The following is a 16,539-nucleotide window of genomic DNA, read 5'->3' as shown; positions in this document are numbered from 1 at the left end:
CATGCCAGTAGCAGGTGGCTAGGTAGGGGGCGTGTGTCGCTAGCCGCGGTTGAGGTAGCGGAAGTTGTAGTATTTCCGCTGCTGGGACCGCGCGCCTCGGCGGGATGGAGGCGTGGCGGAGGTCGCCATGGGGTGGGGTTGGTTAGTTAGCGTGGATCTAGCTATAGGATTTCGATATACGGCATATACCTAAAAAGAAGAATAGAGTAGGAGATGACCTGTCCCGGCGACCCGTATAAGAGGAGAACTAAGGGTTAGGAAGGGGTATATCTATTCGTTCGTTTACTTGTTCGTTTATCGATCGTAAGTGGTTATTAATGCTTTTAGTTGGAGGCAGTGTGTCCAACAGTCAGCCTAGCTGCGAGCTTGAGCAAAATAGCTGACTGACTGCGTCAATTGGATCGCTCGCTGTCCGCTGACTGTTGGATGACGTACGCTGACTGTCAAGCTGTCAGCTAGCTGTCCCAATTAGGAAATTTGTATAGGCTTTATGGTGTTTCATTTCATATTTTAGCAGCACCTCTCTATATACAATATTAACATTATCCGATTAAAATTCAGCCCTAATTCACCCAATACAGTATCTAAATATAGCTAAATTTGTCCTGCACCCGCAGAGGCTTAAAAGGTAGGTAGAACGGTCGGTGGTAAGGGCTCCGGAGGCTCTATTTCTATATCAGATTTAATTAAATACAAAGCTCTGTTAAGCCTACCTTACCAAGCTGGCTTTTCTGCCTCTGTAGTTGGCTTATAGCCAGTAAAATTGACATTTAAGCTCCATTGGAGTTAACACGGTCGATTAAACTGCTTAATAAAAGGCCTTTAATTAACCACCACTTCTGGCATTGACCTGCTTTAATCGTGTCGGCTAATAGTCTATTACGCTCATCGGTAATAATCTTTTTAGTTTAACTAAAGGCTCGTTTGTATGTAGAGCTTATCGCCGGTATAGAGAATATATTAAGAGCAATCTTAGCAGGCGTTGGATAAAGGATTTAACCGGTTTTAAGCCACTAGTTAAGAGGATCAGGGAGTTGATCCACGAACCCTACGCGGTGCTAAAGGAGTTAAGTAACGCGTAGATTATGGATTTAATAAGGAAGAAGCTCTACTGCCTGGCTGATGCGTGAAATGTAATATACGTCGCATTTTGTATAGGTGATAAAATGGTAAATTTTGGCATAGGAGAAGGTGTACGGCGCGTAATGGAGATATTGGGGAAAATGCTTTATTGTCGACCGTTGAGGTCACTCTCAGGTACCACCTTATGACTCACCACCTTGTTCTCGTATGTCTTACTACTGTCTCGGTCAACGACTCGGTCAACGACACGGTCTACGACTCGGTCTACGATACGGTCAGCGAAGTAGTCTACTACCTATTTTTCTTATGTATTTATAGAGGCTCTAGAGCCACATTTAATAGACAGAGTTTTTCTCAGTGACTTGTCCGTCCGACATTTATTTACTATGGCTAAGCGAGAGATTCCCATGGGTTTCTTATGGCTTGGCGTATAATCTCAGTCGAAGATTTGAATATCCTTAACTTCTACCAAAAGCTTCAACTTACCACTAAATCTTACCACTAGGGCAGCGAGCTGTTAGCTAGCTGCAGTTTTATAGCTGACTGACTGTTATAACTCTCTAAGCTCGCTGACTGCTTACGTTATCAGCCTCTTGGCAGCGACGCTGACTCTTGGACACACTGGTCCCTAGTAACCTCTTTAACTTTATATATAAAGCCATAAGGAACATAACTAAAATTATACCTCTTATAACCGCCAGCGCATCTAAATACTATTACTAATAGTAATAAAAGTAACGCTAATAATTATAATAATAATAAACTTTAAGTATATAATTTCCTTAATTATACCTAGTAAAGCAAACGGAACTAAATAAGTGGTAGTTGCGATAAAATAAAGAATAATAAGGTATATTAAAAGGATTGCGGTATAGCATATATATATTATTATAATAAAAAAGAAAAAGATATAGCTAGCATTAAATGCCTTAAAATAAACGCCACTAATATAATAATAATTCATTGCTTAACGTCCGATTCGGATCCCTATTGGGCCCACGCGGACTACTCCTTATGTACATATAGGGAGAAAACTCTATTTAAGAAAACCCTGTAATCTATCTCCCTGCCTTTTGGGACTCGCCTGCGAGACGCCTATAAGGCGCCTACGAGTTACCTATAGTGCTCCTACTACCTTACTTTTTAATCTCCTTAGAAACCACTACTGCCGTAATAAGCCTACGGACGCGCTAGTATTATAAACTTTACTTTACTACTATAGAGTTATCAGGGGGCGCCCGTTACTTACCCCCCCGCTTTTTATTACTATTTCCTTTATAACCCGGAACTGGTTTAGTATATTTTAGCTAATAAGCTACTAGGTAACCGCCTTAAGGCCTTTTTATATTAAGAGTAGTGTCTTATAGTTCTCTATACTAGCTACTAAAAGTATTACTTTTTAGTTAGTATGTAAGGGGCATAATAGTATTATATATTTTAGTGTCTGTTTTAGCTAGCTATATTTGCATCTTAGGCTACCTACTAAAATACCTACCTAATAGAGCTAGTCTTTTAGTCCTATTATTTCTGTTCTTAAGAGTGTTGCTATTATATTTTCTGCCTTTATTAGGCCTTCTTAGAGCCCTAAAGTGTTTACCCCCTATAGCGTTAACTATGCTACGGCTTAGGTTTCTCTTACCTTAGTTAGCCTCTATACCTTTAACTCCTATATACCTCTTTAGCGTTAGTCTAACTAGTATTATATTATTATAGTGGCCGTTAAAAACGGACTCTGCACCTATACGTGGTGACGGCTACAAACCTAGGTCTTTAAAGTTTAGACTTAGAGCCAACGCAGAGACGTTATACAGCGTGCGATAGAACCTGGTAGTTGTGGTTGTAAGCGTTATAGGCGGTAGTAAAAAAATTTCAGATGGTAAGATCTCGAAAACCACTACTATGGCCCTCTATAATTTAGCTACGCTATTCTCCTATTAAGGCACCTATATAATCCAACGTAAATATATAGCATTTGATAGTATCCCCTGACCCCTAATAAAAAGTATTAACGACCTCTTATATTAACAAATAAGCGATCGTAAGCGAATAAGTAGACAAATAAGTAAATATACGGCCCCTCCTAACCCCTAGGGCGATCGCCCACGGAGTATATAGTTACTCGCCGTTTTTTCTACTAAATACTACCTAGCAGCCTGGATTACGACCCACGGTTTTCCCTATCTTCTTTTAACGGAGTGGTAACCCTTAGAAAGGGCCTAGCTAGGGCTTAGGCATAAAAGATACCCAAATACATAATATCCCGCTCGCTTATTAGTATTATAGTAGTTAGAATAGATGAATCCCCCTTACGCCTTTAATAGGCCCTAGGGGGGGGAAGGTATAGCATATATAGCAATAGTTAGACAAGAAATAGCATATAGGGGATAGCTAAGATATAGAAAATAGTAGTACGGTAATTAATTGGTAAGGCCTAGCTAAGACGTAGTAAACCCTAGCTAGGGTAAGCTAGAGAAGGAAGTAGTAGTTCCTAAGGAGTTTAAATATCTAAGGAGGATAGGACGTAGCCGTAGACCCGCAGGGCCGCCGCTATAGACAGATATGGCAAATCGGGGTTTTTTATCCTACTAAGGTGGCTTATAGGGTTTTTCCTCCCCCCCAGCAGTAAGGGTTTTTTCCCGTTAATATTACTTTTCCCTTATATACGGAGTAGTCTACATAGGGCTAGATAGCATCCGTATTAGACGTTAATTAAAGAAGAATTATTATTATTATAGATAGTTTCCTAGTATTCTTTTATACTCTACTTTAGCTCCTTTCTCTCTCTTACTATTATTCTTACTGGCCTCTTATACGTCTCCCTTCCCTCTATATAGGCCTAGGCCCTAAAGTAGCATTATTCTTCTTCTACTTTCTTTACCTATTTCTCTAATATATCTTCCCTACTTTAGGGTTATTAGTTTATTCTCCTGCGAGGCGCCCTAGGGTCCCTCTATAGTTTATTTAGGCGTGTCTTAATATACTTTATAATATTAGAGTTATATTTCTTTTATACCCTTTATATTATAGCGGCTTTAATATATAGTTATAGGGGGGGAATATTAGCTTCCTTTTTAAGTAGTGCTGTGGCCGTTTGCTTATATCCGCCTATTATACTTTAAAGGCAGGCTATTTAGACCTTTTAGAGTAGTTTAAGGAGCGATTTAGGGGGGCCTTTCTTAGATTCTCTAATGGCCCAAATACTAGACCTATATATTATAGTTAGCCGGACAACTGCTATATATAATAGACGTGACCTCTAGAAGTATGGACCCTATATAAAATTAACGATTTTAGATAATACGCTATACTGTACTTAGCCCTTATAGGCCGCTTATACCGTATATGCGCTCTACTAGAGCTTACTATCTACCTATACTCCTAATACTCTTAGGCCCTAAACTAGTTAACCCCTAAAGCCTTAGATGCGAATTATATACTAAAGATCTATCCCTTGCATAGATAGATACGCTCTATAGAGTGTGGCCCGTGCGCACCAATTAATAAGGCGCATATATAGGCGGTAAGTCATTCTGCCGCATCACCAGAGGATCGAAAGGAGGCAGTGACGCGGGCTCTGGCGGAGGCTTTTTCACGATCTGATTTTTGGAATTAGGATATTGAGTAGGCTGCACAAGGTCTATATTATTGGATGTATAGTTACGCACCATCTTGGTGGCGTATTTGATTGATGAAGTTATCTATTTACATCTTGACGCGGGAAAATTGATGTTCTTGATTGCGTGCACGGGCCACATTTTATAGCACCCCATCCATGCAAGGGATAAATTAGTTATGTTTTCTTATAAAATAGATTAGCTGGTATTTCTCTAGTAAGAATTAAACTCTATATCGCCTTGCCTATTCTATATAGGTATTATAAGCTTTCTCTAGTGTTCTGTAATTTTCTGCGGCTATTAGCCCGTATATAATTAGGTTTATATTATTAATAAAGCCTATCCCCTAGGTTGCCCCTTCCTTAAAGGAGTTAAGTAGGTTGCTTATAAAGAAAAGGAAGAGTATAGGCAAAAGGGGTAATCTTTATAGTATTTCTGTTACAACTATAATAGGGGGGCTTTAGTATCCGCTAAAGACTAGTAATATTTCTTTTTAACCTATAAACCCTTAAATAAATTATATAATCTATTCTAGGAAGCCTTTTGCCCTAAGGATATATAGGAGACGCTTATAGGGTATATTATTATAGGCGCTACTAATATTTAGGCTAAGTATTAATACTATAAAGTCCCTTTCTAAGATCTTGCTAAGGGTATTCTCTAAGGTAATAGGGCGGTAGCTCCCTAGAAATAAGTAGTCTGCTTTACCTTCTTTATATAGGATAAATGTTATTATAGCTCTTTTAAGTTTTAGGTAGTAGCCTATTATAAAGTATACTCTAGCTATACCCGTAAGCTAAGGTGCTATTAATAGTCTATAGGTCTTTAGGGCTTTATTTAGGATCTTATCTAGTCCTAGTGCTATATTATTTAAAAGGCGGCTAATAGTTTTGGCCATTTCTTCGGTTATTATATCGCTGTTAACCCTTAGGCGAGTTGCCGGTACTTCGCCTATAATATTACTAAGGTCTACTAAAACTAGTTAAGGGAAAAATCTTTCTATAAGGATCTTTACCTTCTTATTATTATTGCTTATAGCTAGTAATTTATCTAGTCTTCGCAGGGGTGGAAGGTATAGGTCTTTTACTAAACGTCCTGCCTTTCTTTTTGCCTATTTTACTATCCTTTAAAGACCTTTATTATGGAGGAGGCTCGGGTTAGTAGTATGCTTATTTATAAACTATCTCCAGCTATTCCTTACTTCTTTTTTTAGGGTATTCTTTAGCTAGTTTCTTATATCTTTATATTATCTCTTGTCTTTAGAATTATAGCTGCTTATATATTTTCTTTTTGCTTATTATTAGCTAGTAATAAGAACTATATATTATACGGACTATGCGTGTTATATATAAGGGCCCGGGTTTAAGACTGGGTAGTATTCTTCTAGCCTATTTTTAATTACTGCCTAGATCCTTTTTAGTCTTTAGTTAATTTCCTTAGGGGTAGCTAATAAGCCTTGCTTGTTTAGTATTGGGTGGATTTCTTCTAGGTCTTAAAGTTATTATTTAACTATATTAAGGAAGCTATTTGTCTTAAGCTTTCTTATTATATATCTTTTACTATTTAGTTGCGCCTTAATATCTAGATCTAGCTATATCTAAATAGGGATATAGTCTAAAGCAAGTACCTATTCTTCTTTAGGGTTATANCTTTTAAGTCTCTAGTATAGGCCTTTATCTATAAATATAAGGTTAATTATACTTCTAGCGGTGCCTTATTGCCATATAATTACCCCTAGGGGGGTAGCTAGCTTAAGGCCCTAGGTGTTTATAGCTCTTAGTAGGCACTCTGCCTATTATTTAGCAGTAATATAGATACCCCCCTACTACGAGTAGTAGAGGTTTATATCTCCTAATAGGATAGACTTTATACCTTTAGTTTTAAGTAAGCTTATTACTAATATAATATTCTTTATTTATGGGACCCCTTTAACCCTAGGGTTATATATATTAATAATCTATACCGGTCCCCTATATGTCTACATTATTATAACTATAATATTTAGGTTAACTGCCTGCTATAACTATAAGGATAGGCTAATAGCCTTACTAATTATAAAGTATACGCGTATAGCTGCTTTTGGTTTATATAGGAGCTAGAATCCTTAGGGGCAGTATATTAATTATATATAGGTATTATAATACGGCTCTTATATAGTAAGGATATAGTATTTCTCTAGGTCTAGGCTATCTAGTAAGGGCCTTACAAAACGGTGGTTTGTATTACTATAGTTATACTATATAATAGATAGGTGGCGGACCCCTAGTAAGGGTTCTTTACCTTTTCTTTATTTCTTACTTCTTCTATTTCCACTTTCTCTAGAATATTTAGAACTTCTATCTCTTATATCTACACACTAGTTACTACTTATTTTATATAAAGCTTTTTATTTCTATGTTTTATATTTCTATTAGCACTTTTATATCTAAATCTATTATTATCTTTAGTTTTTCCCCTATTTTTATTAGTTAGCTATATACCCTTTAAGAGTTAGCTATAAATGTTATATTTACTATATTAAGTTTAATTCTTAATTATTCTAGTCTTAAGCTTACTATAGCTGTCTATAAGGGTCTTCCTATAGGGCATCCTTTTCCTTATATCCCCTATAACCCTTATATCCCTATATAGTCTAGTAATATTATATAGCATCGCTTCTAGCCCGTTAAGGCTTAGGATAGCTAGCCTAGCCCTTTAGTGTTAAAGGTAGGAAACGCTAGAAAGGCACCTACGCCCCCCTAGCTTATTACCTATTATTTCCATTTATATAACTTAGTATATAGTTATTCTTGTAGCTATTAAGCCCTTACCTTCCGTCTCTTATATTTAATATAGTCTTCTCTCTCCTACGCCTTATATATGCTTTAATAGCAGTTTATATATTTTATTTAGTCTTAATTTAAGCAGTGTCTTATATTATAGGGGCCTATATAGTGGCCGCAGCACACCTATACTGCGTATGTGGATTAGGTGTGTTCCTATTATATATAGTAATAGTATTATTTTAGGCGGAGTTTATAGTTATAGAGCCTTGCGTCGTATATAAGGCCATTTATAATTATACCTTTTTAGATAAGAAGTTTTTGTATCTCTAGTGTATATATACTAATAATAAGGAAGCTATACGTTTAACTAGCGTCTCCTTAGTAAGTCTTTAGCGACCCTTATATCCTCTTATTATTCTTATTATAAAAGAATAATTTGTTACTACTATTAAGAATAAAGCTCTAAAAGGAAGGTTATATTATAACTTTAAAGGTATATCTATTAGGAGCTCTTACTGCACCTAGCCCAAAAAACTTAAAACTAACTAAAAGAACCCTGAAAAACACCTAGAGAATCCCCCTAAGATGCATACATCGCAGGGAAGGCACACATTAAACGACGGTGGCTCGCACTCGCGCGCGACCGCTAGAACTACGCCTAGCAATAGCCCTCTATAATAAAGACGGGTGAATACTACACTATAAAGCGGAAATACCTCTATTAAGAAGGCATTTAATAAAATATAAAGCCTATTAGACGCGTCTAGTATCCAAAATTGCGAGGGAGTAACCATTAGCTATAATAAACTAATACAACTAGTAGAATGGCTCCGCTAGTTTAGCGAACCTTAAGCGCCCCTTTAGTAAACCCTTAATTAAATCCTCTAACGGCTAAGCAAAATTAAAAATAAGTATAACCCCCCTTTACCGGCAAACCGCACCTAGGCCACTATAGCTGCGCTTTTATAGCATAGGGAACCTACCCCCCTTAAGTTAATAACCGGGTATATAATTATAATACGACTAAATATAGAATAAGTAGAGGGGCTTAGGGGATAATTAGAAATAGAAGTCCTTATAGAGATATATAAAGAGGTCTACGACGCTATTATAGTCCGACACCTTAAGAGCGGAGATATTAGAGTTACCCTAAAGGACTAATAGGCAAAGGAATAAGCCGTAAAGGCAGAGGATAGGCTAGGAGAACGTATTAGCATAAAAGTACTCTATAAGGATTACCTAGTTAAAGTCCCAGCGGTTCCTATAAGCCTTAAGGTAGAAAAGGGACGCCAGGTAGATAATATAGTAATTATATAGGAAATAGTAAGATAAACAGAACGCCTTATACTAGGACTTAAAATCACCTAAATCTAATAGCTTTAATAGGAAAATGTAAATTAAGTATATAATAAGAATAACAAGAGGATATAAGGGTCGCTAAAGACTTGCTAGGGAGACGCTAGACGAATATATAGCTCCCTTATCGTTAGTATATATATACCAGGAATATAAAAACTCCTTATCTAAAAAGGAATAATTATAAATAGCCTTATATATAATATAAGGCTCTACAACCACAGACTACGCCTAAAATAATGCTATTGCTATATATAATGGGGACACACCCAATTTATATATGCAGTATAGGTGTGCTGCGGCCACTATGCAGGCCCCTATAATACAAGATATTGCTTAAATTAAGACTAAATAAAATGCGCGAACTGCCACCAAAGTATATATAAGGCGTAGGAGAGAGAAGACTGTATTAAATATAGGAGACAAAAAGTAAGGGCTTAACAGCTACGGGAATAACTATACGCTAGGTTATATAAATAGAAACAATAAGCGATAAGCTAGGGGGACGTAGGTGCCTTCCTAGCGTTTCCTACCTTTAATACTAGAGGGCTAGGCCAGCTATCCTAAGCCTTAATAGGCCAGAAGCAACGCCGCGCGATATTACTAGACTAAGTAGGGATATAAGGGTCACAGGGGACATAAGGAAGAGGACGCCCCGTAGGAAGACCCCTATAGACAGCAATAGTAGGCTTAAAACTAGGATAATTAAGAATTAGACTTAATGCGGCAAATATAATATTTACAGCCGACCTATAAAGGGTATATAGCCGACTAGTAAGAATAGGGGAAAAACCGGTAATAATAATAGATTTAGATATAGAAGCGCTAATAGGAATATAAAATATGGGAATAGAAAGCTCTATATAAAATAAGTAGTAACTAGGGTATAGATATAAGAGACAAAAGCTCTAAATATCCTAGAGAAAATGGAAATAGAAGAAGTAAGGAATAAAGGAAAGTCAAAGAACCCTCGCTAGGGGTCTACTACCTATCCATTATATAATATAACTGCGGCAATATAAACCACCGCCTTATAAGGCCCCTACTAGACAGTCTAGACCTAGAGAAACACTATATCCTTACTATATAAGAGCCGTATTATAATACCTTTATATAATTAATATACTGCCCCTAAGGATTCTAGCTCCTATATAAACTAAAAGTAGCTATACGCGTGTGCTTTATAATTAGTAAGGCTATTAGCCTATCCTTATAGTTATAGTAGGTAGTTAACCTAGATATTATAGTTATAATAATCTAAATATATAGGGGACTGGTATAAATTATTAATATATATAACCCTAGGGTTAAAGGGGTCCTATAAATAAAGAATATTATATTAGTAATAAGCTTACTAGAAACCGAAGGTATAGAGTCTATCCTATTAGGAGATATAAACCTCTACCACCCATAGTAAAGGGGTATCTATATTGCTGTAGATTAATAATTAGAGTGCCTACTAAGAGCTATAGATATCTAGGGCCTTAAGCTAGCTACCCCCCTAGGAGTAATTATATAGCAATAAAGCACCGCCAGAAGTATAATTAACCTTATATTTATAGACAAAGGCCTATACTAGAGACTTAAAAGATACAACCCTAAAAAAAATGGGCACTTACCCTAAACTATATCCCTATCTAGATATAGCTAGACCTAGATACTAAAGCATAACTAAATAGAAAAAGATACACAATAAGGAAGCTTAAGATAGACAGTTTCCTTAATACAGTTAAATAATAACTTTAAAACCTAGAAGAAATCCACCTAATACTAAACAAGTAAGGCTTATTGGCCACCCCCAAGGAAATTAACCAAAGACTAAAAAGGATCTAAATAGCAATTAAAAATAGGCTAAAAGAGCACTGCCCAATTTTAAAACTAGGCCCCTACGCGCGATATATATAGTCTATATAATGCGCAGTTCTGGTTACCAGCTAATAATAAGTAAGAAGGAAATATATAAGCAGCTACGACCCTAAAAACAAGAGATAATATAAAGATATAAGAAACTAGCTAAAGAATACCCTAAAAAAAGAAGTAAGGAATAACTGGAGACGGTTTATAAATAAGTATACTTCTAACCTAAGCCTCCCCTATAATAAGGGCCTTTAGGCTATAGTAAAATGGGTAAAGAAAAAAGTAGGGCGCCTAGCAGAAGATTTATACCTACCACCCCTATAAAGAGCAGGAGAATTATAGGCTATAAATAACAATAATAAGAAGGTAAAGATCCTTATAGAAAGGTTCTTCCCCTAACCGGCTCTAGTAGACCTTAGTAATATTACGGGTGAAATACCGGTGACTCGCCTGCGGGTTAACAGCGATATAATAATAGAGGAAATGGCTAGAACTATTAGCCGCCTTTTAAATAATATAGTATTAGGACTAGATGGGATTCTAAATAAGGCCCTAAAAACCTATAGGCTATTTATAGCACCCTGGCTTGCAAATATAGCTAAAGCATACTTTACTATAGGCTACTACCCGCGACTTGGAAGATCTATAACGATGGTTATTTTATAAAAAGAAGGTAAAGCAGATTACTTAATCCCAGGAAGCTACCGCCCTATTACCTTAGAAAATACCCTTAGTAAGATCTTAAAAAGGGTAATAGCGGAACATATAACAGATATGGTAAAAAAATACGCCCTACTACTATAAAGCTAAATAGGGGCAAGAAAGAACCGCTTAACACTATTAGCACTTACGCTACTTGCTACCACCATTAAATCTACATAGGCGATGTAAAAGGACTTTATAGTATTAATGCTTAGCCTAGATATTAGTAGTACCTATAATAATATACCCTACAAGCGTCTCCTATATATCCTTAGGGCAAAGGGCTTCCTAAAATAGACTATATAATTTATCTAAGGGTTTATAGGCCAGAAAGAAATATTACTAGTCTTTAGCGGATACTAAAGCCCCCCTATCGCAGTTGCAACAGGAATACCATAAGGATTACCCCTCTTACCTATACTCTTTCTTTTCTTTATAAGCAACCTACTTAACTCTTTTAAGGAAGGGGCAACCTAGGGAATAGGCTTTATTAATAATATAAACCTAATTATATATAGGCCAATAGCCGCAGAGAATTGTAGAATACTAAAGAAAGCCTATAACACTTATATAGAATAAGCAAAACATTATAGAGTCTAATTCTTACTAAAGAAATACTAGCTAATCTATTTTATAAGAAAACGTAACTAATCTATAGATCTCTAGTATATAATTTATATCTAAGGCTTTAGGGGTTAACCAGTTTAGGGCCTAAGGGTATTAGGAGTATAGGTAGATAGTAAGCTCCAGTAGAGCGTATATATAGTATAAGTGGCCCGTAAAGGCTAAGTATAGTTTATCACTTTATCTAGGATTATTAATTCTATATAGGGTCTATGCTTTTAGAGGTTACGCCTATTATATATAGCAGTTGTCCGGCTAACCATAATATATAGATCTAGTGTTTGGGCCATTAGAGAAACTAAAAAGGGCCCCCCTAAATTACTCCTTAAACTACTTTAAAAGGTCCAAACAGCCTACCTTTAGAGTATTATAGGCGGGTATAAGCAAACGGCCATAGTACTGCTTAAGAAGGAATCTAATATTCCCCCCCTATAGTTATATATTAAAGCCGCTACAATATAAAGGATATAAAATAAACGTAACTCTAATATTATAAAGTACATTAAGACACGCCTAAGTAAACTATAGAGGGACCCTAGGGTGCCCCGTAGAAGAATAAACCAATAACCCTAAAGTAGGGAAGAGATATTAAAGAAATAGGTAAAGAAAGCAAAAGAAGAATAGTGCCGCTTTAGGGCCCAGGCCTATATAGAGGAGGAAGGGAGACGTGTAAGAGGTCAGTAAAGATAATAGTAAGATAGAGAAAGGAGCTAAAGTAGAATATATAAGAACGCCAGGAAACCATCTACCGTAATATAATACTAGTTAGACCAACGCTAAAGAGGTAAATAGGAGTTAAAGGTATAGAGGCTAACTTAGGCAAGACGAACCTAAGCTATAGTATAGTTAACGCTATAGGGGGTAAATACCTAAGGGCTCTAAGAAGGCCTAANAAAGGNAGAAAATATAATAGNAACACTCTTAAGAANAGGAATAATAGGACTNAAAGATTGGCTTTACTNGGTNGGTATCCTAGTAGGTAGCCTAAGATATAAATGTNGCTAGCTAAGACAGACACTAAAATACGTAATACTGCTATGCCCCCTACGCACTAATTAAGAAATAATACTCTTAGTAGCTGGTATAGAGAACTATAATATACTGCTCTTAATATAAAAAGGCCTTAAGGCGGTCACCTAGTGGCTTATTAGTTAAAATATACTAAATTAGTTCTGGGTTGTAAGGGAAATGGTAATAGAAGGCAAGGGGGCGAGTAATAGGTGCCCCCTAGTAACTCTATAGTAGTAAAGTAAAAGTTTGTAATACTAGCGCGTCTATAGGCTTGTTACAGCAGCAGTAGTTCCTAAAAAGGTTAAATAGTAAGGTAGTAAAGCACTATAGGCGACTTATAGGCGCTAAGTAGGCGAGTCCTAAAAGGCGGGGAGATAGATTACGGGGTTTTCTTATTTTTCTTAAATAGAGTTTTCTCCCTATATATAAATAAGGAGTAGTCCACATAGGCCTAATAGGGATCTAAATTGGACGTTAAGCAATGAATTATTATTCTTATTCTTATTATATACTTAGTTTATATTTTCCTATTAAAGCTATTAGATTTAGGTAATCTTAAGTTCTAGTATAAGGTGTTTTATTTATTTTACTATTTTATATATAGTTGCTATATTATCTACCTAGCGTCCTTTTTCTACCCTAAGGCTTAGGGGGACCACTAGGACTTTAACTAGGTAGTCTTTATAAAGCACTTTTATACTAATACGTTCTCCTAGCCTATCCCCTACCTTTATAGCTCGTTCCTTTACCTATTAGTCCTTTAGGGTAACTCTAATATCTCCGCTCCTAAGGTATTAGACTATAATAGCGTTATAAACCTCTTTATAAATCTTTATAAGGACTTCTATTTCTAATTATCCCCTAAACCCCTTTACTTTTTCTATATTTAGTTATATTATAATTATATACCCAGTTATTATTTTTAGGGGGGTAGGTACCCTATACTATAAAAGCGTAGCTACGGCAGCCTAGGTACAGTTCGCTAGTAAGGAGGGGTTTTATTTATTTTTAATTTTACTTAGCTATTAGAGGATTTAATTAAGGGTTTACTAAAGGGACGCCTAAGGTTTACTAAACTAGCGGAGCTATTTTACTAGCTGTATTAGTTTATTATAGCTAATAGTTACTCCCTTATAACTATAGATACTAAACGCGTCTAATAGGCTTTATATTTTATTAGATGCCTTCTTAATAGAGGTCTTCCTGCTTTATAGTATAGTATTCGCCCATTCTTATTATAGAGGTCTATTACTAGGCGTGGTTCTAGTGGACGCGCGCGAATACAAACCACCGTCGCTCGACGTATGCCTCCCCTGCAATGCATGCATCTCAGGGGGATTCTCTAGGTGTTTTTCAGGGTTCTTTTAGTTGGTTTTGGTCTTTTTGGGCCGGGTGCAGCAAGAGCTCCAAATTTTTTTTTTTACGCCACTAATATTAAACCACTAGGCAATAATCTATAATCTAACTATAGACACACCCTAATTGGACCGGTCCTCCCTACCGCAATCTCTAAAACGTAGGACACCAGGACATTAGACACTAAGACTGTAATATTACAACAATCTAACTTTTGGCAATATCGTTAAGCACCTACTACCAATATTGGTATAACCAGTAGAGAATTTGTATGGGAGAGGGCCCTATTTAGCCCGCGAGGTAGACATCCTAAGCCTTTTTAGGTATTAAGCTCCTTTTTTCCCTACTTATTTACCCAACACGTGACTCTTGATATAACAATACCATTAGTATTACGATACGCTCGGCCGAACAAACGGTATCGTACTAAAGAGATTTTACTATAGTAAGATAAAATAAGAAGCCTCTGGAGTATAGTGGAGAGAGTTACATATATAGCAACCCCGCTGTGCGCGCCAAGCCTCGGTAAAAATTGGACTATGCCTAATATGCGCCACACTAAGCCACCAAAGGCTAGCGCGAAATGGGGCCAGGAACTTTTTACCGCTATGAACACAGAAACGTGAAACATGTGCTCTCGGCTAAACTGAGGGAGGTAGGAAAAAGCTATCGGATTTACCCAGGTTCGTTGCAATGTACTCTATAATTGAATCCCCTTCTATAATGCAAGCGCGGCAAGAAGAACACCAGCAAGACCAGCAATCGATCCCTTCTGGACGAGGTTCACCGCAGCCGCTCCTGTGTTCGATGCCCGAGCAGCAGCTGAGCCTGTAGTTGAGCCAGTCGCGGTCCCAGTTACTTTGGTTATTGAGGCGGTGGAAACCACGGAAGCTAATCACCATGAGCAAATCTGTCTATATCTTTAGGTTATAATGAGCGTTCTTACCCCCGGAGGAAGCCTTTGCACCAGAAGCCGGAGTCTGCGAGGCAGTAGTGGCCGCAGCGGTACTCGCTGCACCTAGCTTCTCCAATCCTGCCGTGATAACCACTGGTTGCCAAACACTTGAAAAGTCGTCCGCGCTCAACACCGAAGTCTCCACACCCTGACTATTCGCCAACGATCCACCGACTGACTCCGTACATGTAACGCTGGAGCTGCCTTTCAAGTCGCAATGCGCAGAGATGGATACCTCGCCAGGATAAGTGTATGCCATCTCCCACATCGAGGGGCCTTGGGTGATTGTGAACGCAGGGCCGCAGAAGTCGGTGGTCACCGGTGCGCAAGTAACTTCGTACGTCGTAGCAGTAGGGTTTACGCCAATAACGGATGCCTCGTACGACCCCGAATCCCCATATGGGTTAATCAACGATACTTCGATTGTATGTCGGTACAGATATCTGCTATTTACGTAGAGATAAACTTACCGGTTGAAGTTTGTGCTAGGGCATGAGCGGCAAGAAATGCCATGGATACGTAGAGTACGAGCATCTTGAGTTTACGAAAGAATTTGCTTGGAGTAAAATGCGCTAGAAAAGACCTCTAAAAGAAGGAATCAAAAACTAGACGGAAGATAGCGAAAGTGAAGTGGAGCGATGTAGGTATCGCGAAGAGAGATGGGGATGACTCTGATATATAGCAGCCATTGTTGTGCTAAGTAATCTGCTGTCAGTGCTACGCTGCGATGGACGCACGATGCGTCGCTTCGTGATGAGTTTTGCTGCTAAGAAATGACTGCATAAACGCGTTTTACTGTAATAGGGTTAGTCAGGGGGCGCACAGAGGCGCTTTGGGCGCAACCCTAAAATTAAAGTGCTCGATCAGGCCGCTCCCTAGTCATTGGTCAGAATCTGCAGCTTTATTCAAAACAATACAATTTCCTTCGAAAGATAGGAAGGCAAGTCTTTTCCAAACACCTAGTTAGGCAGATATTTAAAGGAGAGGTACAGGCACCTCCAATGTCGTTCCGCACTTAGATATCCTACCTCTACATCGCCATGACAGCTTCGCTGAGGTTCCCAATAGCTGTTCTGCACCTCTACGCCCTATTTGTTACATTGGTAGCGGGGTTTGACCATGCGTTATACCTCGAGCCCAGCGATTCATCCTTCACGGAAATCACCCTTTCTTTCTCTTCTTGGACTGTGGTTAATATATCAGCTATATGATTAGT

At 37.6% G+C, this 16,539-nt stretch overlaps 1 protein-coding gene across 1 annotated transcript; it reads right to left on the bottom strand.

Moving 5' to 3' along the window:
* Nucleotides 1-14,621: 14,621 nt before the first annotated feature.
* Nucleotides 14,622-16,031, bottom strand: K441DRAFT_665954 (uncharacterized protein). The gene is made up of 3 exons (XM_067649585.1): nt 15,794-16,031; nt 15,315-15,740; nt 14,622-15,259 (listed from the first exon to the last, which is right to left on the bottom strand). The coding sequence occupies exons 1-3, from the start codon at nt 15,834-15,836 to the stop codon at nt 15,087-15,089; spliced, it is 642 nt and encodes a 213-aa protein (XP_067500145.1). The 5' UTR covers nt 15,837-16,031; the 3' UTR covers nt 14,622-15,086.
* Nucleotides 16,032-16,539: the final 508 nt, after the last annotated feature.

This window comes from Cenococcum geophilum (genome assembly GCF_001692895.1).
Source record: "Cenococcum geophilum 1.58 unplaced genomic scaffold K441scaffold_46, whole genome shotgun sequence".
NCBI classification, from domain to species: Eukaryota; Fungi; Ascomycota; class Dothideomycetes; order Gloniales; family Gloniaceae; genus Cenococcum; species Cenococcum geophilum.
The sequence above is the reverse complement of the archived record's forward strand: the minus strand, read 5'-3'. Positions and strand labels throughout refer to the sequence as shown.

Excerpts from the sequence above, each read along its gene's own strand:
- K441DRAFT_665954 (XM_067649585.1), bottom strand. The coding sequence starts at position 15,836 with ATGGCATTTCTTGCCGCTCATGCCCTAGCACAAACTTCAACCG. Across the intron at positions 15,741-15,793 it reads CCTAGCACAAACTTCAACCG|TATCGTTGATTAACCCATAT; the intron begins GTAAGTTTATCT and ends ATACAATCGAAG. Across the intron at positions 15,260-15,314 it reads TGCAAAGGCTTCCTCCGGGG|CTTCCGTGGTTTCCACCGCC; the intron begins GTAAGAACGCTC and ends CATGGTGATTAG.